The 25,542-nt window shown below is 37.5% G+C and overlaps 2 protein-coding genes and 1 long non-coding RNA gene across 4 annotated transcripts; 1 reads left to right on the top strand and 2 right to left on the bottom strand.

Moving 5' to 3' along the window:
• Nucleotides 1-2,081: 2,081 nt before the first annotated feature.
• Nucleotides 2,082-11,399, bottom strand: LOC119075273 (mitochondrial amidoxime-reducing component 1-like). Its single transcript, XM_037181667.1, has 5 exons — nt 11,325-11,399; nt 10,732-10,840; nt 10,043-10,673; nt 9,930-9,979; nt 2,082-2,274 (listed from the first exon to the last, which is right to left on the bottom strand). Exons 1-5 carry the CDS (start codon nt 11,329-11,331, stop codon nt 2,082-2,084), a joined length of 990 nt encoding a protein of 329 aa, XP_037037562.1. The 5' UTR covers nt 11,332-11,399.
• On the top strand, nt 2,863-3,956 carry LOC119075274. The gene is made up of 4 exons (XR_005087356.1): nt 2,863-2,981; nt 3,038-3,115; nt 3,180-3,344; nt 3,572-3,956. It is a non-coding gene; the product is annotated as an uncharacterized LOC119075274 (long non-coding RNA).
• Nucleotides 4,159-24,707, bottom strand: LOC119075272 (hercynylcysteine sulfoxide lyase-like). Of its 2 annotated transcripts, XM_037181665.1 has the most exons (7): nt 24,600-24,707; nt 24,438-24,527; nt 24,175-24,305; nt 14,935-15,523; nt 14,419-14,858; nt 14,364-14,385; nt 4,159-4,169 (listed from the first exon to the last, which is right to left on the bottom strand). In XM_037181665.1, exons 1-5 carry the CDS (start codon nt 24,664-24,666, stop codon nt 14,419-14,421), a joined length of 1,317 nt encoding a protein of 438 aa, XP_037037560.1. In that variant the 5' UTR covers nt 24,667-24,707; the 3' UTR covers nt 4,159-4,169; nt 14,364-14,385. The 2 variants fall into 2 exon arrangements, with proteins under 2 accessions (XP_037037560.1, XP_037037559.1); XM_037181664.1 differs by lacking the exons at nt 24,175-24,305; nt 24,438-24,527; nt 24,600-24,707 and adding exons at nt 22,069-22,158; nt 22,223-22,402 and having other exon boundaries at nt 14,935-15,654.
• Nucleotides 24,708-25,542: the final 835 nt, after the last annotated feature.

Genomic DNA, 25,542 nt, shown 5'->3' with positions numbered 1-25,542 from the left:
CAGTAACATTATCTGTCTTAGACGGTGTGTTACCCATGTTTACTGTATTATTGTTCCGAATCTCACTTCATGATTTTTAGTTATTTAAATTATCACTAAATGTAACTATAATTGAAGTATTGATACCAATTTCACTGTTTAAAACTGGCAAGGATCGCCATGTTGGATCCTTCAATAAGGATCCTTAGGTTCTTTATTAATATTTTATAAGATCGTAATTAAAAGTCCAACCGTTCAGTTACTTTATACTTTATTGAATGAATCTCTTAATCTAAAAACATATACTCAACAGTCACACTGGATATAATATAAAGAGCGCGAGAGAACAATACTCTCTCTCGCGCGTATAGTCTTAGTCGTATAATAATGATTATAGTAAGGGCACTACAAGACCCTGTATTTTATACTAAGACCGTTCTACCAACAATTCACTTTTTGGCATAGACAAGAAAGCTTTTAGAGTGTTGATACCTCGAAAAACTAGAAGATTTTCAAAAAATCGTCTTGGGCAAAGCATAGAACATTTTTCGAAATATTTTTTTTGGTCTTAAAATTTTCTTAAGACTTCGCTGAGTCGGATCAGCTAGGTCCAGAAGCTCGGATAGAAAATATTCAAAAATCGACCGACCCTAATATATATATATATATATACACGAACTTTTTTGACTTTTCCCCCTCCGCTCCTACTACCCCAACTTATTTTATTCATAATCTAGGCGTCCATACGAGTTCAACGAGCTATCACACGCCTCATAAGGTTAAGATTTGGCCCAGATATTAAATTTCAAAACTTGAAAATTTGTATGAAGAAATGGATTTTCATACATTTTGAAATAGATGAATTTTACCAACCTTTGTCACTTTGTCACTTTGTTGTGCCACTTGTTGACGCAAATTTTTTTGTTATAATTTTATTTCTAAAATTTTTCGGGTAAAATTTTTATTGATCAAACTTTCGCGTGCTTTTCTCATCAGCTGTCATTAGTGACGCATATCTTTTTGCGTGTCGAATCTGTAAGCGTCACCTACACCGATATCAGTTCTTTGTAAGTGGATAACAGAACTTGCGCCACCCACTGTACGTGGTTTTGGGCGATATAAAATTCGTGTCATTGTTGGGAAGTACAATATTGCTAAATGAAGGAACATTTTTAGGTAATTTTTACTTAAGGTATATTTGACATCGCTGTATGGATTTAGGGAGTAAACTGTAGCTAGACAAAGCGACGCGAAGGAGACCGAAATGCAAAATTATCTTTTGTTGTCCTGTCAAGTTCGATAGTTTAACCAGAGAATAATTTCAATCAGAATTCTTTCTTGTCGCGTCGCTATGTGTAGCTTAGAGTAACTGTAGAAATAAACACCGAAGGTAATTTAATAGGTTTCTTCCAAGGTGAAATGAAATGTCAAACCGTCATCCGTAGAAGCATAACCTCAACATTATTAACAATGAAAATGTCAACATAACAACAGAGAAAAGTTGTGGTTATGCCTCTATGGATGACATCGGTTCGCATTCGGTTGTTGTTCGGTTCATTTTTTTCGGCGAAACCGTTGCTTGGAAGAAACCTATTACGCAGTTACGCAAGGCTGTAAACTTTGGGGAGGTCACGCAAATACCAAAGAGATGCTGATATGACGACTGGGTCGTTTCGACGGATATCGAGAGAATATGTCGAATGATTTTGAATTTGGTCGAGAAAAAATGTATTGAATTTTCTCTGAAAAAACCAGCTGTCATTCGACATAGTCCCTCCATCAGTTAAAACGACGTCATTGTATTAGCATCACTCTGATATACGCGGGTGACACACCACAGTTGACGATAAAATGGCGGATTTCATACAAAAATTCACCTCTTGTGATGATTGACGGCACCATGGCACCATGAAAATAATAATGATGACAACATTACAAAAATGAATTCACCTGAAAGTCTGGAATCATAGGTTTTCTGGTCTGCTGAGGGTTTGCATTACCTTCAGTGTTTATTGACTTTGACCATAGAGACAAGAAAGGGACCTAAACGCAAAACTTTCCTTTGAGCACCTACAGGGTCAATACATCTTGTAGCAAACGAATTAAACTTCACTTTCATCATTTATATAAACTGCATCTCCAATGGACACAGTGCCCGGAATACGAAGACCTAATTGAATACCCATTACTGGTGGGTCGCCCTTGAATATTGTTCTGATTTTAGTGAGCGTTTTAAATGGTTCATTCTGTGGGTGACCAATGCCAGTATCGGGATTCACAGTAATGAACAAACATCTGTAAAGTGGAAAGGATCGTTTCGTATCAATCCAAGCGTTTAGTGTTATGACGGCTTATGTCATGTTGTGATGCATAAACTGTTGGTCTGTTTGATTACACTATATGCAACGCGTCATGATGTTCAATGAAACTTTCGCATAAAGCCACAGGGTATTCACTCGCATCTCTTTCGAAGTATTTGAGAGACATTTGACATTCATCATTTTTCACCAGCCGCTCACTGAGAGTGTAATTGTTGCTACCTTCACTATGTCGAACGTCAACTTGTGTAACGAACATAATTTTTGATTTTATTTTATTTTCAATTTTATTTGCTTCCAAATTTTATTTTCAATAAAAGTAACGTCGGAAATCAAACGATAGGTAAAATAATTAAGTCGGAAACCGTTGTATTTTCTGTTGAATATAATAATTTCCACAAATTTAGGATGCCGATTTATTGTTTTGTTCCCGAATGCAAAACGATTGGAACCAAAGGATTTCATCGTTTTCCGGCTGATTCAGAGTTGAGAGAGACATGGATGGAAAAGACAAACACGCTTCACCTAAACCCAACAAAAAATCACAAAATCTGCCACAAACATTTTAAAGAAACGGACTTAATTACTGACTGGAATGGTAAAGAGCAACTGGCGCCGAATGCTATCCCCAGTTTGTTTTTGCCGCAGTCATCAGCATTGTATTCGGATCACGATTATTATTCGGTATAAGATTAAACATCTTCACCATGCTGATTTCCTTAAATTAATTGAATTTATAGATTGGTCCTATTCCAAGTACGACGAGAAAGCGTCTAAATCGGCTAAAAAATTCAGCACAAGGAGCTATCGTCTCGGATGTTAGTCAATTTTTGCTTTACTACTTTTTGGACTTATTTCAAATTTCGTTATGAATATCAACAGGACAACGTTGGGAATGAGGTTGAAGTTGTTGTGGGTCGAGAAGAAACAAGTAAGGATTTGGGTCTCTTTGGTAAGACTGGAGCAGAAGATACAATTGACTTGGGTCCTTACATAAATGCTGACTACATATTGTCATTGGAGGAACAATTACGTCGTAAATCTGAGGTAAGATCTACTGAATTGGTCCTTTTGAGTGAACTTAGCTTGAATCAACTTACACAAAACTTAAACCCAAATGTTATATCCGTAAGCACCATCCTAACCCTTGCATCCGTCTAATCTTATCATCATCCTAATCCTAACGCCGATAGTACCCATTCATTCTAATCCCAACTCCGATAGAATCCATGTTTCTATACATCCAAACTAAAGTTTGACTTTTTCGTGAATAGTTTTTGATGCGAATAATCTGAAATGGATGGTATGATCTGGACGAAATGAAGTTATAGAGCTCGAAACGTTGAACGTTCAGCACGAACCGGAATGCCGAATAAACGAAGTGTGGCTGCTAACATTAATGATCTAGACGGAAAATCATTTATGCGATTAATAATTGGATTTAGTAATAGTACCTTACGCGTCTATGTGAAAGTTTGGTTATCTTTGTGGACAAGGTTGTATAAGCCGAAGACGATATGATCTTCCGAGTCGATAAACAAATCATCCTTAGGAAACGTAAGGTATTATCCAACAGAGCAACGAAACAACATTTAATTGAACAAAGGAAGGTCTGTGAGAGTAAAATAATAAAATAAAAGTCAAAGTAGTCTTTACACGTCCAAATTTAAGTGATTTTATTATTAGCTCGTCGTAACATCGTAACTTTGAAGAGTTATGTTGACACATATGGAACAATACAATCTTGAGATATTATTCTGAATGCGAAGGGATCTCCACATAAAACGCGTCTGATATCTACGATTAAATTGTATCGAATACGTGCCGTTCCATGCTGTATTTTGCTCTCGAAATCACATAATCTGATCTGTTCTAGAAATAATGTAATTATCGTTCAACGTACCTTGAATGGATTATCACCTGTCCTGGTGTAAGTATTTGAAATAATCTGATACGGCAGTCAATGGTGGGCAATTATGCTCAAAATAAAAAATTAAAATGATTTAACGATGTCCGTCCGTGTGGTGTTCCATTGATCTCGAAAGCAGTGATCTTATTTCTGTTAGGCAATTTCCAAAGCTTCCCAATAACGTATTGTTAATTAAGGCTTGGAGAAGTTCTTAAACGTTTTCCGGTTTTTATAATAAACTCTTTTGCTACTTCTACATCATGCACGATTAATACCTTCCTATAAGCCCGGAACAGGTTTGATCTGACCTGAACCTGAAAAGAGAAACCTGACTTTAATCAGGCCAGGTTCAGGTTCAGTGAGCCTAAATAAAACTGAGCACGAAATATTTAATTCAGGTCAGATCAGGTTTAGGTCAACCTGAATTTTTCAGTGCAAAATTTGCAGGTTGTCCAGATTTACTTGAACCTGACCTGAGCCTGAAAGGCGAAAACCTGATTTAAATCAGGTGAGGTTCAAGTTGAGCCTGAAATCTTACACTCAGTTTTAGGTAAAAATCAGGTTCAGATCGAAGCCACTATTGCCCTCCCCCTAGCTACGGGCCTGGTACAATTTATGAGACTTTTCGAAGACAACATGAACAGTAATAATAACTTCAGACCCATCAGCCGCATTTCATAAACTGGTTATCAAAATCTCCACTCTTCCCCACGTAAATCTAAAATATACAGATTTAATTCACCACATTGTCCCTATCAATCTTGTAATGAAGATTCTTCACTTCGATAATTGACGACCTATTTAATTTTCGACGGGAGTTAACAAACAAAACATCGCAAGTGAAATGCTAATGTTTCGATACAGGACACTCCGGCTATGTCTCCTTAATAACTAAAAACGTTGATTCGTAACTGTTGTTGTATTTTGTTATATTTAGAAAATTATGCTAAGAAATTGATGTTTTCAGGCTTCAGGTTTTCGGTCGCTTTAGAGTAGTAATTTTCGTTATCGTATTTTTTGAATGAAACATTAAAGATGATCAGACCATAGTCTAAAGCCTTTTCGATGGCAATAACCAATTGATTGTGCCCCTTCTGACACACACCGGTTTTCGAATAGCTCAATATCTGAAAGCGAAATAAAAACAGAATTATTTGTAGGAACAAGATTTTGTGCCGACACGCATAGCTCAGGCGATTCATTTCAGCGAAAAATTTAAAATTTAATTTCTGCTCTGCCCATAATGAGACGGTGAGACGGTGATGTGACAAAGGATGTCATTATATCCTATTGGAATCAGCGCTAGCAAATTAAGCAACAGAATAGGAGGAGAATTGTCCAAAGTTCTATGGAAAATCAATGCATCCATCGTCTGTGATAAAGCTTTCGTTTAGAGATGAAAGTCTTGCAGGGATGAATCAATTGTCAGTGCGTCGATTAATTTGAAAGGCAAATAGCTCTCTCAGATGTCGCTCCTTATAAAACCAAAGTTTATTGCCGAATTCAAACATTAAAGACTTAAATTTAGACCAGTAGAACAGACTGTGTAACGAGCAGTTTTTTTCTCTTAAAAGTAAATTAGAAATGGAAAAAAGTAGAAGTAGTTACCTGATGCGCAGTAATGTTGTTATAATTCCCTTTGTCATCAATCATCAATCAGTCTCAGAAAAAAATCGTTCAGGCGTTGCGTATTCAGTTAAACTTTACCTTCCAAAATACTTACTTCCACCGTCTGTGGTGAAATGAACTGATTGAGCAAGCTCAGTTTCCGGTAATAAATTACTAAATATTGGACATAGATTGCCTAGTAAAGAGAATTATTTCAGTTAAGTTCCAACTCTTTCTACCATGACATGAATGCTCAAAACAGACAAACCAACCGAAATGAATCCCTTCCGAATGTATGCTTGTCTGGTACTTCGCGACGAAAAACCTCCCTTATGATTTCGTCGATATGGTTGCCAAACTAATTGAGCGCCGTAGTTGACTTATATGTGGGTCTCACTGTCCAAATACTTGATGTTATTCTCAACCGGAATAATTCTTGTTCGATCTTTGTCGGAGCGATCGACCTCTGGTTTATATTCACCTGATGGTGTTTTTGCTCAGAATCAGTTGATTTAAATCAGTTGAGGTTCAGGTTTAAATCAGGTTCAGATCAAAGCCACTATTGGCCTCCCCTTAGCTAATAGACGCTAATATGAATATAAATCTTGTAATGATGATTCTTCACTTCGATAATTGACTACATATTTAATTTTTAGGAAAATAAAGACCTTCGACGGAAATTAACAAACAAAACAAAGCAAGTGAAAAGACTTCAACAAAAGCCGAAGACTCGTAAATTGAATGATAAACAAGTCTTGGAGTATCTTAGTGTTAAGAAGAAATACAGCGCCGCACAAATAACTCTTCAAGAAATGCAACTTCGAAATACTCGTCGAAAGCCTCACGGTCGGAGGTACACATTAAGAGAGAAGAGCATTTGCCTCGCGTTGTATAAAAGTGGTCCTCGATCATACCGGTTTAAAGAAAATAATCAAATGATGGTACTGCCGACATTAAGTACATTAGGTCGGCACAGCGCAAAAATGATATTTCGTACGGGAATATGCCCAGAGTTATTCTCTTTCATCAAAGACAAAGTCAAGGATTGGCCGGAAAGTGATCTACTGTGTTCCTTCAGTTTTGATGAAACTGCATTGAAATCAGTTTTGGAGTACAGTTGTACTGATGACGAAATAATTGGTTTCATCGAAATGGCGGGCATAAGACGACCTGTATTTGCAACGCACGCACTCACGTTTATGGTGCGAGGCATTCATCGCCCATTCAAGCAGCCTGTTGCGCATTTTTATACACATGCAATAAAAGCGTTTGAATTGGCAGATCTTATTACCATGGTATTAGAAGTTGTCCTTTCCACTGGTGAGTATGTATGACAGTGTGTTTTAGGGTACATCCATAAAAAACGTAAAAAAAATTTCGATCGCCCTTCACCCTAAGTGAAAAAAAATTGTTAAAAGTCCATCGTTGCACAAAAAATGATGAAGCCTCTCGGACATGGGCTGAACGTCCATAGTTCCAGTCCGGGGCTGGAAAGTACATACATTACGTATGGCCTCTTAATTCGCTGTATTCTTTATTTAGACTGAATTTCCTATGAAATGGACACTCTACATATATTATTTCGTTTTGCTTCAGGTCTCAATGTCATTCAATCGGTAAGCGATCAAGTTTCTACGAACGAATCAGCAATACATCGTTTGATGGATCGTGACTTTACAAGGACACCGGGCGGTTTGCTGAAGTATAAAGTTTGTGGAAAGACAATTATACACTGCTATGATGCCCCACACATCATCAAAGTTGTTCGGAACAATTTGATGGTAAAAAATTTGGAGCACTTCATTGACGAACAATGGAACATCCTTAGTACTAAAATGTACGGAAAGCGACAGCTGGCTTCGTGGGACGACGTAAAACTGCTATTCAAGTCCAGCGAATCAGTGTTCCCTCGGTTGTTGGATAAAATAAAGGATGAACATATTAACCCGGCAAGACTCAAAATGAAGGTGAATTTGGCTACACAGGTCTTTAGCAAAAAATGCGGTACAGTAATGATGGATTGTGTCGATAGCAATCAGATGCCAGCTGAGTCTTGTGGAACTGCTCAGCTCTTGCTCTTCATGAACGATTTTTTTGATAGCATTAACGGATCTGGCCCTGTAGAAATGGGCACCTTAAAAGGATCCATAAGTCAAGATTCCGTGCATTTTGCATTTTGGGAATGGGCATTATTTATGTTGGCGAAAATGAACTACGTAGACAAAACAACTGGTCAAATTAACACTCGTTCAACGGTCATCAACAAAATCAAATCGACTATAAAAGGTTACCAAGAGGTAACACGAATTTGTTTGAACAGCAACATAGCGGAAGTGTCGTTAAGGTATTTTAAACGTATTTCGTCTAAACGATTTATCGTGATCGTCCGTAACCTGTCAATGTTAAATGTGTAGGATTATGCTGTTGTGTGAATAGATTTAGGCTTTCAATGTTCAATGTTCGTCAAAATGTATCGTCAAGCTTTGTTGTCACCGTTAAATTCTGTGTTTATAACAACATACCGACCTCACACTGATTTTATTTAAATTTAATTTCTTAGAAACACTGATTCGGATGGACTTGAAAACTTTTTCGGGTGTGTGAAGTCATGCTGCCAAATTTCGTGCTCTGTGACACCGCGGCAATTCAGATCCGGCTACACCACGATGATTTTGAACAATTTGATGAGCACGAAGGCTACATCTACGAATTGCGAGCCTGATAAATCTGTTGCGTTGCTAAACGATGTTCATGACCTAATCGTAAATCACATATCCAGCGAAAAGACAGCCGGTTCGAATACGATTTGCGAGGAAGCAGACGATGTATATGTTGATATGGCATTTGACGAAGTTTTTACACGACGCGAATTGAATTATTTTGCGAATCAATCACTGTTACAGGCTAGTAACAATATATGCTCAATGATTTTGGAATGCAATGAGTGTGAGAATTGCCAACGTAATTTACAATCACCGATTTTCACCAGGATATTTGAACACATATTCACTGCGACACTTCAAATGATTTCAATGGTTCCTGCTGAAAGAGCTCTCAAGAAACTCATTATCGACGAAATCAGAAAAAAAATCGAAAACGAAACGGATGGTGCTGAACTAGCAACGTTAGGTTGTGATGAGCACAACGATGTTGTCATCAAGAAACTTTTCGATTTTATAGCAGTCCACACTATCAATGTTTTCTGCAAAAACATAAACTGTCTATTGACAGGCAAAATTAAAGAACTACAATCGGATGCATCAGACATCGAAGAACTGGCGCATACATTTTGGGCCAAGAAGAGCGTCAAAAAGCATACTGACATTTTTTTGCGTAAGTAATTCGTTTAAATATGTTAAACACTGTAAATCTGTTGACCAAGCGTCAAAAAAATTGAAATAAACATCCAGTGGAAGTGCCCAAATTTTCTTTTGTTTCACGAAAAAAAATCAGCTTAAGAACAAGAAAAATGTAAGTATTGGCTCCAATGACTGGGAAAATTAAAGAACTACGATCGAATGCTCAAATAAATTGCAGGTAAACCAACAACTGCAATAGAAATAAGCAACTTTATGTCCGCACCTAACTTATAGGAGTGATTGTTTTAACTGAAATGAAGTGGTAGATTTTAGAGTCGCGTCCATACAGCCAAAATCTTTTACATCTGTACACTATATAGCATTGTCTGATTTACGTTCTTGCTGCAGTTGATAACATTCCTTAATACACATCAGACTGCGCTATTGAGCTATTCCAACGGAATTAAATTTTTTATTATTTGCGTATTCGCGTTGTATTCACACAATTCTTACTCAAAGATCAAGAAACTAATTGCACTTTTTTTTATCACGATAAAAGAATAATTTCAAGAGAAATTACCGGACACAAAATTATCAAAAATTACAAACAAGAAAAACAAATTCAAAATATACATTTGTTTTGGCATTTCAAAACACTAACGCAGTGACACCAAATATAAACGCGACCAACTTCAAGGGTAGTTAAAATCATTCGTGTTACCAGCAAACTAACCAGTGCGTTGACGTACCCGTGCATAAAGCCGACGTTGCACTAAACGCGTGCTTGCACTCATTCGAAAAATGCACGTTGCTAACCTGTTACATGGTCTCACCACGCGGAACACCACATTTTCTCCAATTCGAACCTAGTGGGATACAAAATCATTATCGAAATGAAACAACAATGCGGGAAGGTGATAAAATCGAACCCATTTCCAGGTATCTTCATCAAAGGCTTCAGGTCCTTGAACAAGGAAATTTGGTCGGAATTGCAACGGCTTAACCATCTGATCGAGCTTTGAGTTAAGCTCATCGATAGATTTCTGATTAATGAGCATAAAACTGGACTTCCCATGGAATGTGCCAACATCTTCATCTTTTAGGTCCTTATATTTCCGGTCTCTTTCTGGCACTCCTTTTGTTGGATAATTATACGGATAAAATATCAATCGGATGGCACCCGGCTCGTCACCTACATGCTCTGACAGCCAATCACCAACTGGATCACCAGCGTCGACTCCCAACACTTGCGTATGCTTACAGTCGATTTTCGTTCGGTTCGACTCTTTTCTCAGTTTGGCCAAGTCCAATACAAAATCAGAACGTCCCGGAGCAGACAAAATCAAATTGTTACCATCAACCTTCGGTTGAATGAGTACTAAATTGGGGCAATGTTGACCAATGACTTGCTTGTCGTTTCGTGTTACGATAAAACTACGATCAAATAGACTTTCAAGTTGAACACCCAGTTTGTGACAATCAAAAGATTTACGCTTGATCGGCGCACATGATGCAACGGGAAAGCAATTCAAATCGGTAATTTCACCCACTTTTTTCCATCTGAAAGGGAAAATTCAATTAAAGTTCTTCCGATGCATACCATGGTCGTCAGGCTGACTTCGCTGGAATCGGATCATTCGTTTTTTTCGCATGCAAATAAGCCAAAGTAGCTGTAGCCAAGGTGCCCACAGCGACAGCAGCGCTGATGAGTATTTTTGTCTGATTATCTACAATATTGAAATGGCATTTTGAAAATAAAATTTCCGTTTCGTCTAATTTGTTATCAAAATATATCGTCTATACCACGACAGACAGGCGCATCAGATAAAAAAACAAAATGAAATTTCATTGCGTTTTAAAGTCTGCGCCTTTTTGTAATGAGATAGACGAAGTGCCATTTACTGCAGTAAGTCTCACACAGAAACTTGACAGTACAACAAAAGAAAAATTTGATTTAGGTCTCTTTCGCGTTACTACGTTTACTCTAGCTACACAAAGCAACGCGAAATGGGGACCTAATTTAAAAAAAATCTTTTGTTAAATATACTGTCAATCTTGACGTAACAACAAAAGAAAAATGTGAATTAGGTCTCCTTCCCGTCGCATTGTGTAGCTGGAGTTGCTAAGCTTCTACCTACGCAGCTGCACATTAAAAACATACAATTTCTTTCTATTGTAGTATACTAAGAGGGTATTATTTCAAACTCTTACCAGACATTCCGCGCAACGCAAAAAAACGATATCTTGTCAAAACAAAATTGAAATTCGTACTAATCGCAAATTTACTCTCGTATGCTTAATGATAAAACGAAAAAGTGAAGTAAAAAAGTAAACATAATCTGTCGCATTCGTTATCAGTCTGTATAACAGGGCCTATATTCGTGAAAATATTTCCGCGAATTTTTCGTGAAGATCTACGTACGTACGTACTGTGCTTTTCGTGATTAGGCTATGTAAATGCACTGTGTTCGTTATCATCTACGTATTTTGAGAACGGCAACGTTATCAGCCAGCATACCGCACAGCTTATACAATTTTCTCTGTGAGAATAATCAGCCAAAAACGCTTGAAGGGAAATGTGACGCTAGTTCCTGTGTGTATCAAACAACTGATATTTTAGTTTACTTAGACGTAAGGCTCGGAACGGGTTCGGGTTGACCTGTTTTAGTTCAGGTTGACCTGAACCGGATTCATGACCCGAACCTGAAAAATTATTTCGGGTTCAACCCGAACTTGACTCGAACTTGAATTTTCGATTTCGGGTAACCCCAACCTGACCTGAACCCGAAATTGTTCAACCCGATTTGACCTGAACCTGAATTTTCAATTTCGAGTTCGACTCGAACCTGAACTGAACCAGAAATTTTAAATTTAATCAGGTCGGGTTCGGGTAACCCGAAATAATTTTTCAGGTTCGGGTTAAATCAAGTTCGGGTTCCGGTCTGACCGAACGCGACCTGTTCCGAGCCTTATTTAGACGTAAATGGGGATAAGTCAACCGCGTCAATGCATTATAAACGGACACCAAAACTCATCTGAAATTAAGGGGCCTTAAGAAGCGTTTGCTGCGACTGAGCCCCATACGACCCGTCAACCTATTACGTACGTGACCCTAATGCATCCGTAGCCCTAATTCGTCAGTGATCCTAATTTTTCCGAAGCCCTAATACATCCTTAACCCTAATACAGCTATAACCCGTATGTTCCCGTTACCATAATGCTTCCCACCTAGCCCAAGTGCGGCACCTGCAATTTTAATGAAAGTATTCATATTCATCTTAAATATTGCGCATAGCGCAATTACGAAAGCCCGTACGAAGTACCTCTCAAATAAAACACAAATTTTCGAAGTAATTTTAAGAGCCCAAATTTGAAACATTTTCTATCACCATGTCCATATATGCGTGCGTGATATATTTAATGACTGAAACACCCCACACACATAACCAATTATTTCTATATTAAAAGAAACTGTCTTAGTACCATTTTTCCCAAGATAGGCAGGGTAAATTGAAATTATCGATTATTAAGATTTTTAGCGTATTGTGATTTGAAAACGAGTATAGATCTAAATAACAAGCTTTCGTTCGATTTGCATAACATTCACAATGTGTTTTCGGTGTATTGAGCTTGCGCGCTCACGTTTATACTTCGAACTAGAGCTTATACGTATGCATTGGAACTGTTTACAAATAGAAAAACCTAACAAATGCACCATAAACAGTTCAAATGGGCGGTATGTAAGACTATACTGGATTTCAAATCGGTATACACTCAGAATCGATCATTTCATTTTGCTTCCACCTTACATCATTTTTACTAAAATCCAATATGGCCGCCGGCAGCCATTGTGTTAGGAGACCAGAAATAGTACTGACGCTTTACATTCATTAATACCTTTCAAACAAAAAAAAATTCATGAAATTCGGTCTAAATTTACTCGAAATATTGACAAAATACTCCACGTTTACTGTACTAACGAGTAGCCGGATATGAGCTCACTCCAAGGGACCTAGCTCACGCTACGGTCAACCAAATTTCATAAACTCTTTTTTCCTGATTGGTACGGTCAATACCTATCTAATAAAGCAAAAATCCGTTCAAATTTGGCCGACCTCAAAGCACCTAGCAGGGTAATAGAAAAAAATAAAGTAGTACTTTAATCGAAGTATGCGAATATTTCCATACCTTTTTTTTATAATGTCATTGCAAAATTACCATTAAGGGTGCTAATGGTATTATTGGTATCCAAAAACTACTCTATTTGACGTGTAAAAACCTCTATTACCCTGCTAGGTGCTTTGCCGACCTACAAGCAAAAACTGCTTCCCGCCCTGTATCTGGTTAACATCATGGGCTCTAACTCACGAGCTGGTCATCGAATTTCCATAAACTTTCGATTGGTATTGTAAATACCTTTCATGTGACGTGTTACTTACAAGTGTAGCTTTTAAATTGCCGTAGATATCTTCGAAAAACCGTAAAACACTTATTGGGCCCCAGCTCAGGAGTGGCCGACCTAAATATGCCCATTTTCATATGGGTCTTGCCATTGTCATTAGCTATCAGCTAATTTTTGAAATAGGTTGAGCTTTACTCAAGTTATCGTGTACACAGAGTCTGTGTCACAGACAGACAGACAGACATTTTTTACTGTGGATTCGTCATCTATAATCACAGACAAATGCTTTTTCCTTACCGTCTGCTTCGAATTCCACATGTTACAAACGGCATGGTGTTCTTATAAGCCCCCAGTACTTCGTACGAGGCTAAAAATTATAAACTTAGTTCGTATAACACCACTGCGGTAATCGGTTCGCTTTTGTTCACTTTTACATTTTTATTCAACGAAAGTTAACGAAAGTGAGTTTCTGTATATTTGCCATTACCTTCAGTGTTTATGTTTGTACACTTTGGCATGTTGTCCGTTAAATTTTATTTCGTTCTAGTGTCTATCAATAGAACTATCCATTTTTGTATACTCATTGCTGTTTATAGTGCGTTCGCGTTCGATTCTCGTGTCAGTCAAAAAAACTACGTTTTTTTTAAAGCGAATACATTGCGTTCGTGGCTTTAAAGATTATCAAAGCAAAAAAAAAAATTAAACAAATATACCACATAGAGATGATAATACGTCATTTCGACCCAGTTGGCCCAGTCGTCATATTTGTATCTCTCCCCTCTTTCTGGGAAGTTTGCGTGCTGAGGAAGGCATTGCCTTTGTAGCCTACGAACCATAGGTGCATTAACCTGTTCTTCCGGAAATTAGAATAAATAGACACACACAGAGATAAGATAAGACAATTTATTCATTGTTGTCATCCAAAACTTCGCTTCTCAAACTGTTTCCATTCAATTCGTCACAAATTCTTCCGTACACATTACCCAGGACTTCAAAATCCGTCAGGTCATTGTAAATTTGTGCCGATATCCGAATCCACCAATGACCTCCGTGCTTATATGTGGGAGCGAAGACTTCAGGGAAGCGATACAGCAATGTGTCAATCCAAAAGTCCGTGTTCAGCATAGGATCGTCTGGATTATTAATGGGAAGGCGTACGTCGACCATGTTTCCCATTTGGTCTTCGTCTTGAATGATCTGGGTTCCAAAAGCGTTGGCTAAAGCGGTGCCACCATCAATGGCCAACCGATGATTGTATGACATAATAGCTGCTTCACCGCCAACGTCTTCTCGAAATTTCAAAGCTGCGGGAACGGTCATGTATGGACTAAAGTCCATTGTTCCTATGAAATTTTGTAGATTCTTGTTTAGAATATTTGGAAGGTGAAAGAAAGCATTCAAATGTCCCAATCGTCCTACCTGTCCACGAAAATTCGTTTTGAAAATTTGATGGTTGAGAGTAGCCCGCGGTTATATGAGCTGGATGAATTGTGCCCTGATGCTTTTTGTCAACGTACATCATGGCACAGCCTCTGGTAGCATACAACCATTTATGACAATTCGTAATGTAATAGTCGGGAGCTAGCGCAGTTATATCGATTGGAATCTGACCGATGGCATGAGCGCCATCTATTAGCACAGTAATGTTGCGTGCCTTTAGCAAAGGAATCAGTCTTTCAATTGGAACGATTACACCGGGCACTGACGTAATATGATCGATTAGAGCCAATCGGATGGGTTGAGCGGGATCATCATTTGCGTTAAGAAATTCTTCGAAATTTTTGACAATTTGATAATTTGAAATCGGATACGTTACGTCGAATGTAATAGCGCTGACAGCACCGTTACTGTAGTCACAGACGTACTTTATCACACTGGCCATGGAACCATAAATTGTACTGAATTGTAAAATGCGTTCACCAAAACCGAAGACCATGCTGCGAAAAATGGCATTCATTGCACTGGTTGTGTTGATGATCATAACGATGTCGTCAGCCGATGCATTGACCAATTTTCCCAACAATTCGCGCACTTTTAACAATTCACTTTCTACGTCACGTCTGATCCACAAGTCCGGATTGGCTTCTGCACGGTCCTGGTACTCATGCAGAGCGTCAAATGTTACCTTCGGTGCTGTACCTAAATTGTTTGTAAGAAAGCATTTTCTATGATCTGATCTCCAGGTGACAGTTGATTGTATTTTTGAAAATTGATTCACATGAGTAACTTATGGCTATGACTAGTCGAGAGATACAATGTTGGTTTGTCGGTCTCTAATACATTGTTAAGGCCGATACGCATATACTCCCGTGTTTTAGTCGTCCGTTTAGAAAATGTTCATGCTCAGGTGGAGAATATTCACTTTGCGCATTATGAAAACGGAGTGCTTGCGATCAACAATGTAACGAGAGAACAGTTTTCGATGAAAACTTTTCATAGTTATCGGTGAGCAACCGTAGTGTAGTGGGTTTCATGCTTAATCCGCCCTTCACTTTCTTGCTCACCGTTTAAAACAACAAACAAAAAAGTACCAGAACTTGCTTAAGGCTTGATTTCCACTTACCAAAAAAGTACTTCGTTTGAGAGACAAAATTGATTTGTTTATTTGACAGCTCGCTCTCTCACGGAGTACCTTTTGTTGAGTGGAAACCATACGTAAAGGAGTCGTCGGAAGTTAGAGCCATAAATAAGTGACTGAAACCTGTAATACTACTACCGCTTAAGGCCAGGTTAAGACATGTTACGAGGGATTCTTTTGAAAGTCCACCTATCAAAATAGTACCCATTTCGCCTGGGATGGATATATACATGGTTTGAAAAGTCAGTAGACCTCAGAAGAGGCCTTAGATAGTCTCGAGCTACACCTGGTTGCTGGTGGAAGATCTCTGAAGGTGGAAAAAGGACCTGAAAGTATTTGACCACTGATTTCCAACGAGCCCATTCTTCACATGCATCGCTCTCATTCAGCGGCCAAAAAATGAGGTTAAAAAACACCCTTTTTCCACCTTGGAGATCTTACACCAGCAACCAGATGCAGTTCGAGACTATCTGAGGCCTGTTTTGAAAAAAATTATGTAGCTTTGGTACCCATAAGTGGACTTAGCACGGTCTTTATATTGGCCGAGGCTGAGTGCCCCATATTGGAAAAACTGTAGTGAAAAAGGCTGTATGCCGGATATACATGGCTGTACTACTTATATTATAGCGTTACTTCTTATAGCCCTGAGACACATAATATAGCTGTGTGATTTATAATATGGGTACACCACTCACATTATGACGTTTAAATAAAAAAATGTTATTATTTTGCATGTTTTTTGCGGTCACCCACCTAAGTACTAACTGCGCCGATTGATGCTTAACCCGAGAAACTAACTGAAACCTATGCTGCTGATGTACTAACTTTACTTGTGCTATGACATGTTTTTATTTTGAAGCGTTGTTACACTTATCAAACGAAGGTAGTGACACAATTTTGTTTTTTTTTTAAAGAAACTTCACAATCCACAAATTTTGATATTGTCCCAGACGACATTATTGCAACAAACTCATAAAGGATAAGGCAGATATAATGGAGAGGTAATATCATATAACATCTATCAAATCAGATGTGCGGTCGATACAAACACCATGCCACCTCTTTCTTTCATTAAAATCAAAATTTTGCATAGAAACTCGGGGTTGTTTTATGATAGACACATGAAACATTCTTGTAGACAATATAGCAAAGTAATTACTGAGACTTGAAAACATCTTATAAACTGATCGGGTCTACCCTCACCTTTTAACCTACGCATCAGCCTTGGTGCATGACATAATTTTATTGTTCTCTTGTGCATCTGTCACTTTGTCAATCAAATTTTGGTGTGATTAAATGTAATTTGAGCTTGAGTTTTTGAATTTGACCGAATTTGTCTGATTAATTATTTGTGATTTTGATATTAATTAGTGCAGATATTTTCCAAATTATAGGTCATAAGTTAAATGAATTAAACTCAAAACGTATGCAGAAAATAAAGATCCAATTTTGGTCACCGTTGTTGTTTCTATCTATATGTGAAAATACGATCAATGTAGAAAATACGATCAATGTATTGCGCATGTAAATAACAACAACAGTGACCAAAATTGGATCTTTATTTTCTGCATACGTTTTGAGTTTAATTCGTTTAATTATTTATTTAGAAAAATATCTGCAGGAATTAATATCAAAATCACAATTAATTAATGACGAAAATTCCGCCAAATTCACTAATTAAAGATCAAGTTATATTTTAATCCCAACAAAAATCTCTTCGAGAAAAGTGTGACGCAGTCTTTGAAATACAATTTCTAAAATGAATGATATCGCTAGAGTTCACGCTTTCAGCTTCGTTACGCAAAAATTAAATTTTACACCCAATTAGTTCAAACAAGCTGGCTTAGTTTTTCTCATCATCTGCCAAATAATTTTTACCAACAAAAAATTTGACTGGAAACAACCAAAATTTTACCAAAAAAATCTGCGTCGCAAAGTGGCAAATGTTCAGGAACAGACCAGCAAGAAAATTTATCTGCCGCATGCGACGCAGATTTTTTTGGTAAAATTTTGGTTGTTTCCAGTCAAATTTTTTGTTGGTAAAAATTATTTGGCAGATGATGAGAAAAACTAAGCCAGCTTGTTTGAACTAATTGGGTGTAAAATTTAATTTTTGCGTAACGAAGCTGAAAGCGTGAACTCTAGCGATATCATTCATTTTAGAAATTGTATTTCAAAGACTGCGTCACACTTTTCTCGAAGAGATTTTTGTTGGGATATCAGTCGTTTTAGAAGTGTAATCAACACTGCTTTTTATAACAGTTTACAGTTTTAATTCAAAAATTTTACGAAAATCGAAAATTTGACGAAATTTGACGAAATTCGAAAATTTAACGAAATTTAACAAAATTCGAAAATTTGACGAAATTTGACGAAATTCGAAAATTTGACGAAATTCGAAAATTTGACGAAATTCGAAAATTTGACGAAATTTGACGAAATTCCAAAATTTGACGAAATTTGACGAAATTCGAAAATTTGCCGAAATTTAAAAATTTGACGAAATTTGACGAAATTCGAAAATTTGACGAAATTCGAAAATTCGACGAAAATTAAAAAATTTGACGAAATTCGAAAATTTGACGAAATTTAACGAAAATCGAAAATTTCACGAAATTTGAAAATTTGACGAAGAAAGTAATTCTCTATCTGCCACCATTCAAGAAATATCTCCAAAACCCCAATTGACCCACCCATTTCCAACTTTCGACATTTTTCGCAAATGCCCTTCTTTTCTACTCGTAAAACTCTGAGACTTTGCCGAAGAAAGTAACTCTCTATCTGCCACCATTCAAGAAATACCTCTAAAAACATAATTGACCCACCCATTTCCAACTTTCGACATTTTTCACATATGCCAATGTGTTCTACTCGTAAAACTCTGAGACTTTGCCGAAGGAAGTAAATCTCTATCTCTCATAATCGCAAAAATATTAGTCCTTTCATCCTACGCTCGAGTAGCTCAAAATTTGGTCACTCTAATCACTCTAGCTCAAACGAATCTGACCCGATTTTTTTAATTATTTTTTTGTTTGAATCGTGTTACGAATACCTTTCATTTGATGGGTCACACGCCTCTGTAGGTTTCAATACAGCTAAGCTACAGCCGAAAACGCGTTCCCGACCCTCGAAAACCACACTCAGAAACCACTTCGAGGCCAATAAAACAAAATTCTGGTTTTTCCTGGAATAATGGCGTATCACATTTTCATTTTCATGCCCACCCTGAGGTTCCTGCAAAATTTCATGGAGATTGGCTGACTAGTTTCCGAGATCGACCGTCGATAGATAGACAGATAGACAGATAGACAGATAGACAGATAGACAGATAGACAGATAGACAGATAGACAGATAGACAGATAGAAACATACAGAGTAAGTTGAAAGATTTTGATTGTTTGGAAAACGTTAATTTGGTGCATTTTCTATCAAAATGACCAACTTCAAAACGATGTATCTCCGGCAATTTTAAAGTTACATAGTCGAGTGATAGCTCGTTTTGCTCGTATTTGAAGCGCGAATAAGATAGAATAAGATTTGTGGTGATACAGGCCAAAGGAAAGAAACTTAAATTCTCGCCTATATATAGTTGCCGCGTCTCAAAAAATTTTCTTCGTTCTTTTTTTGGAAGTTAGACTGCGTCAAGTCCTCCGCTATCGCTCCGGACATGATCACAGCACAATAGATTAACAAGATGACAGATGCATTACAGAACAATAAAATTATTGATGTCATGCACCAAGACTGGTGCGTACATCAAAAGGTTAGGACAGATCCGTCCCGACCAGCGTAATTGAATGTTTTCAGCTCTCAGTAATTTTTTCGCTATTATTTATACAAGAATATTTAATGTTGTAGGTATTCAAACATTTTGTTGTCAGCGTAATGGACACTCTACATTGTACAGCACATAAAATTCCTCGTTAAAAAAGGTTGTCCGAGGAACTTTACCAATGCTTCCTAACACATTTTGTACCTACTCGGATTGTACACATTTATGGTAGTATTGGTGAAAAACAAAAACCAAAAAAGTGGAATCTGTTTCACAATGAACTGAACATGTTTAGGTATTTACTGGCAATTTCATAATTGTTTGAGCGGAAATATAGAAAAAGAAATATTTGAAAGATTCGTGCTTAATTTAAATTGAGAAATTGAGCCGATTTCATGTAAATTTGATATATTGTTCTTATCGAGATTAAAGAAGCAGTCTATTTGCGCGTCGTAAGAAATGTAGTCTGGGACAACATCCACAAAATTATTCAAAATCATTGCTGGGAAATTTTGTGGATTGAATAAAAGATGTGAAAACAAAATTGTGCTAATACGTATCTTTTCATAACTGTATTACAATATGGACTGTGTAGCTATATTATTCGATCACAATGAAGTTTTGAACAAAACTTATGAAATATTTTACATTTGCTAGCATTTACTAATCAGAATCAGCATTTTAAGTCATTTTATGGAACAATTTTGGTTGTCATAATTGTTTCGAAATAGTGAAAAACAACCAAATGGTTCGTAACTTAATTGTTTTGAAAGAAAAACCAACAAAATTTGTTTAAGTCTTTTTTGGACAACCGAAAAATTAAAAATTGAAAGAAAAACGACCGAAAATTTGACATCATTTTTCTGGGCTTCCAAATCGAAATCTTGAACACCGAGTGTTTTCAGTTTTTTGCAAAGGAAGCTAGCACATTTCTATTTTAAAAATTTGGGTTTAAGAAAATGTTGATACATAAGTTTAAAAAATCACAATCACAATGAAGCGGTAAACAAGTCGCGAAAAAAAAGTTTGAAAAGAAATATCAAAAGAATTTCCAACGAAGCCAAAGATTATGATTTTCAAAAGCCGCGTTCTCAGAAAAAGCTCGGAACCGACTAGGAACTGTCATCTTATGTATTCTTAGTGCCCGACGGTTTACACGAATGTCAGTCACTTTTACTTCTACTTCACTAACTGTTCTTCATTTTTAACGAATACTATTTACTTCGACTCGCAAAAGTCTGAGACTTTACAGAAACATTTCTGCCACAAGGCGAGAGATATACGCAAAATACACCACCTATCAATCTACGGCCGAGGAGCACATTTTTAACTCACTACGAGGAAGTGGTGTATTTGCCAGTATATCGATCAAATCAACAAAAAGAACTACCAAAACACCTCGTTGGCTGAAGCTAGCCTTCATTTCCTTCAAAAAGTCAAGAAAAGATATGTACGAGACTTAGTCGCACTTACTTTAAGATTTGTATGAGTCCCATACAATTGCTGAATATGGGACACACAGGTATATTTTTTACTTCTAAAATATGGGGCCTGTACTCTCATAATAAAGCATACAGCTATATTATGCGTAATGTACCGATAATATGTGTTTCTAGTCCATATTATGGGTATACAGCTTATATTATAGGCACATTAACCATATCAAGCAAATATGGGCTCAGTTGCCATAATATTATGGATCTCTTACCTATATTATAAGGCATACAGTTACAATATCCGGCACACAGCAATTGTCGAAAAAACTTTTTTTTTTCAGTTTTTCCAACACCCTTCAAACCATGTATATATCCAATGGATATTATCCATACCAGACGAAATGGGTCCCATTTTAATAGGTGGATTTTCATAAGAAAACTATTTAAACATTTAGTCATGTATGGCACCTTAACCTGGCCTTAATCTGCATTTCACTCTGTTTACTCACCGTTTACAACAAACAATCAAAACTGCTCTCTCTTTCTTTCCATTGTTGTAGTGTAAGCAGCGAGTAAACTGAGCGAAATGCAGATTAATTCTTAATATCTCTCAGCGCTCTCATCATAAAAGAACATTATAGTTCCGACATCAAATTTGAATGAGTCATAGCACTGTGCGTTGAATGAGTGCTTTGCCACTCCGGTCAGTTCTGTAACCTGTCAGCAAAAATTTCGAAAATCAACCATATAATGCCTACAAAACGTACCGTATGCACCGTGATCAAGAAGTATGAACTGGGAATCCATCAAAAATTCTTGGCGCATCTCACGTCCGAAATTCGGGTATTGTCGATTAGCTTAAGGATTGTAAACAATTCGTAAAAAAATAAGTTTGGATAACGTTACCGTTGCTAATCTTACAATTGGCTAGTTTCCCCTCCGATAAAGTAATCGCTGCAAGCAGCGATGTTAGGAATAAAATCATTCGGAGTATCGTCATTTTGACGGACTGTGTAGCACTGAATACACTTTACAAAAATTCGCATACTTGAGGAAAGCTTATCAATCGTTCGATTTGAAAATGACCAAATTGGGTTTTTGAATGACAATGGAATTCGTGTGATTAAACTAATTTTAATTGGCCAGATATGGATTATAGCTTCGGCTTGGCAATTCATCTCTTCCATATAGTGATTTTCCTTCGTTATCTAATCAAAGCACCGATGACAAGCTCTTAGCAGACGCGTTGGGCCCCGTACAAATCAAATAAAGAAAATGTACCACTTGAGATGAAAGGCATTTTACAGCTGTAAACAGCTCACAGCTGTGTAGAGACGCATTAAACACACTCAACACCTAACCAATCACTTCCTATTTCATTTCACAGCGACTCAAAGCTTAAGTTTGCTTCAGGTGATTTTCAGCTGGTTCACTCATACAAACCAAACTGGCCATATGTTTGTTTATAGGTTATACCACTGTTAAATCTGTATATAAACACAATGAAAATCAGTTTTGTTTGAATGAGTGAACCAGCTGAAAATCAGCTGAAGCAAACCTGTGCTCAAATTTGATTTGATTAGCATTCTGTTGACGGTCGATTGTTAAGGAGTCCACACATAAATGAAATTCGACCAAATTCGAAGCGCGTTTTAGGCATTTGAGATAATAGGCCGGAGAACTACAAAGCATTTTGGACTTCAAGAGATTTATTTCAGTTTCAGCCTCTATAAAATGCATAAGCTCCATATACTGCCAGTCCAACTATTAGTGCTGAGGGAGCAGTTAATGCAACCGAAGACGAATTGCTGCCATTGAGTTCATCGCAGATTGTCATAAAGACATCAGCAGCAGTTTCGAAATCTGTGAGGTCATTGTAGATTTGAGCCGATATTCTGGTCCACCATTTCCCGCCATGTTTGTATGCGACAGCAAAAAATCGCGGGAATCGAGTTAGCATGGTGTCAATCCAATAGTTGCCTCTGATTATGGGATTATCTGGATCTTGTATGGGTAGTCGTACGTCTACCATATTTGCAGTTTGATCTTCGTCTTGCAGAACCTCCGTACCAAAAACGTTGGCCAAATAGGCGCCACCATCAACGGCCAACCGATGATTGTATGACATAATAGCTGCTTCACCACCAACGTCTTCTCGAAATTTCAAAGCTGCTGGAACAGTCATGTATGGACTGTAGTCCATTGTTCCTATGAAATTTTGTAGATTCTTGTTTAGAATAACTGACAGGTGAAAGAAAGGGTAGCAATGCCTCGATCGTCCTACCTGTCCAGAAAAATTCGTTCTGGAAATCTGATGGTTGAGAGTAGCCAGAGTTTATGTGAGCTGGATGAATTGTGCCCTGATGCTTTTTGTCAACGTACATCATGGCACAACCTCTGGAAGCGTACAACCATTTATGACAATTCGTAATGTAATAGTCGGGAGCTAGCGCAGTTATATCGATTGGAATCTGACCGATGGCATGAGCGCCATCTATCAGCACAGTAATGTTGCGTGCCTTTAGCAAAGGAATCAGTCTTTCAATTGGAACGATTACACCGGGCACTGACGTAATATGATCGATTAGAGCCAACCGGATGGGTTGAGCGGGATCATCATTTGCGTTAAGAAATTCTTCGAAGTTTTTGACAATTTGATCATTTGAAATCGGATACGTTACGTCGAATGTCAGAGCGCTGACAGTATTGTTATTGTAGTCACAGACGTACTTTATAACACTGGCCATGGAACCATAAATTGTGCTGAATTGTAAAATGCGTTCACCAATTCCGAAGACCATGCTGCGAAAAATGGCATTCATTGCACTGGTTGTGTTGATGATCATAACGATGTCGTCAGCCGATGCATTGACCAATTTTCCCAACAATTCGCGCACTTTATCCATTTCGAACCCAGCATCGCGTTTTATCCATAAGTCAGGATTGGCATCTGCACGATAGTGATACTCGCGCAGAGCTTGCCGTGTCGCTTTTGGGTATGTTCCTAAATTTAGATTTATTTAATTGAAAGCTGAAAGCAATCCCCATCGGACTATATTCGTAGTCCCACTTGCCAAAACTAAGGGTAAGTTATTTTACATTTAACGTCGCCCACTCTACCATAACTTCGACTTACCATACGATCCGTGGTTTAGCGTTGTCAAGTCGGGATTAAGAAGAAACTCCTGCCGCATCGCCCGACCAAAGGTGGGATACTGACGGGTTTCTTGTATTAGATAAGAATGAAAATTTTGTTCAATCTATCGGGAATTTCATTTACGTCTGACCAATTTCTCACCTGACAAGCTAATTGTAATCCAAAGTGTTATTGTAGACAAAAATAGCACAATTCTCATGGCAATCATCTTAACTACAACACTAGCACCCAGCACACACGCTGATTGGAAATGCGAGAAAAATTTTGAAGTTTTTGTTGTTGTTTTTATCGAATTGTTATCAGTCGATGATGAATGATTATGGGACAATATTCGTTGAATTTATCTTACTAAATATGGCAAAAAGACCAAGAGCCCAAATGCAGATCAGTCTCTCATACGGTCACAAACCAAATTTGTACTTTAAGTTTGCAGTCCCATTTGAAACTAACTGGCGATGGTAGACTAACTAGCTGCAAATTATACGGGCAACATTTTATTTATCAATCACCTCGATCGGCCTCATCATATTGACGACATGAATTCTTGATGTGGCCGCCTTAACGTCAGCGTAATGCTCAGTTTCGAATCAAACCAATCAAACCCTCGTCAGATAGATTGTCACTACCGCAAAAATCAGCGATGGCACTGCCTTCGAGTCGGTCTTTTGAGATACGAAATTTGAAAATCGAAATCATTTATTGGGAAATTAAATTTTCGATCACATTGTCCATGAAAATATTGTTCGATGAAGTGACAGAAGTGACCGACTTGCCGACAGCGTTAATCATTGAGACTCCCGTGAAATAGTGCTCGAAGCCATAATCTATTATGTTGTTAAAATTTTCATTCCATTTATTTTTTAATTCAACCAATAAAAATTATAGTTGTCTAAGAAAACAATTGAAAACGAGCCATCAGAACAGTCGGAGCGTTTGCTGCGACTGAGCCCCGTACAAACCCGTATATCTATTGCGTACGTGACCCTAGTGCGTCTGTTACCCTAAGCCCGTAAGCCTATTGCGCCGGTTAATGTAGTTAAAGTAAAATTATTATGAAATGTTTGGTACATCTTAGAAATTGCGC

The sequence above is a fragment of the Bradysia coprophila genome, unplaced genomic scaffold, assembly GCF_014529535.1.
Source record: "Bradysia coprophila strain Holo2 unplaced genomic scaffold, BU_Bcop_v1 contig_193, whole genome shotgun sequence".
Taxonomy (NCBI): domain Eukaryota; kingdom Metazoa; phylum Arthropoda; class Insecta; order Diptera; family Sciaridae; genus Bradysia; species Bradysia coprophila.
Note: the sequence above shows the minus strand (reverse complement) of the source record. Positions and strands in the feature narration are given on the sequence as shown.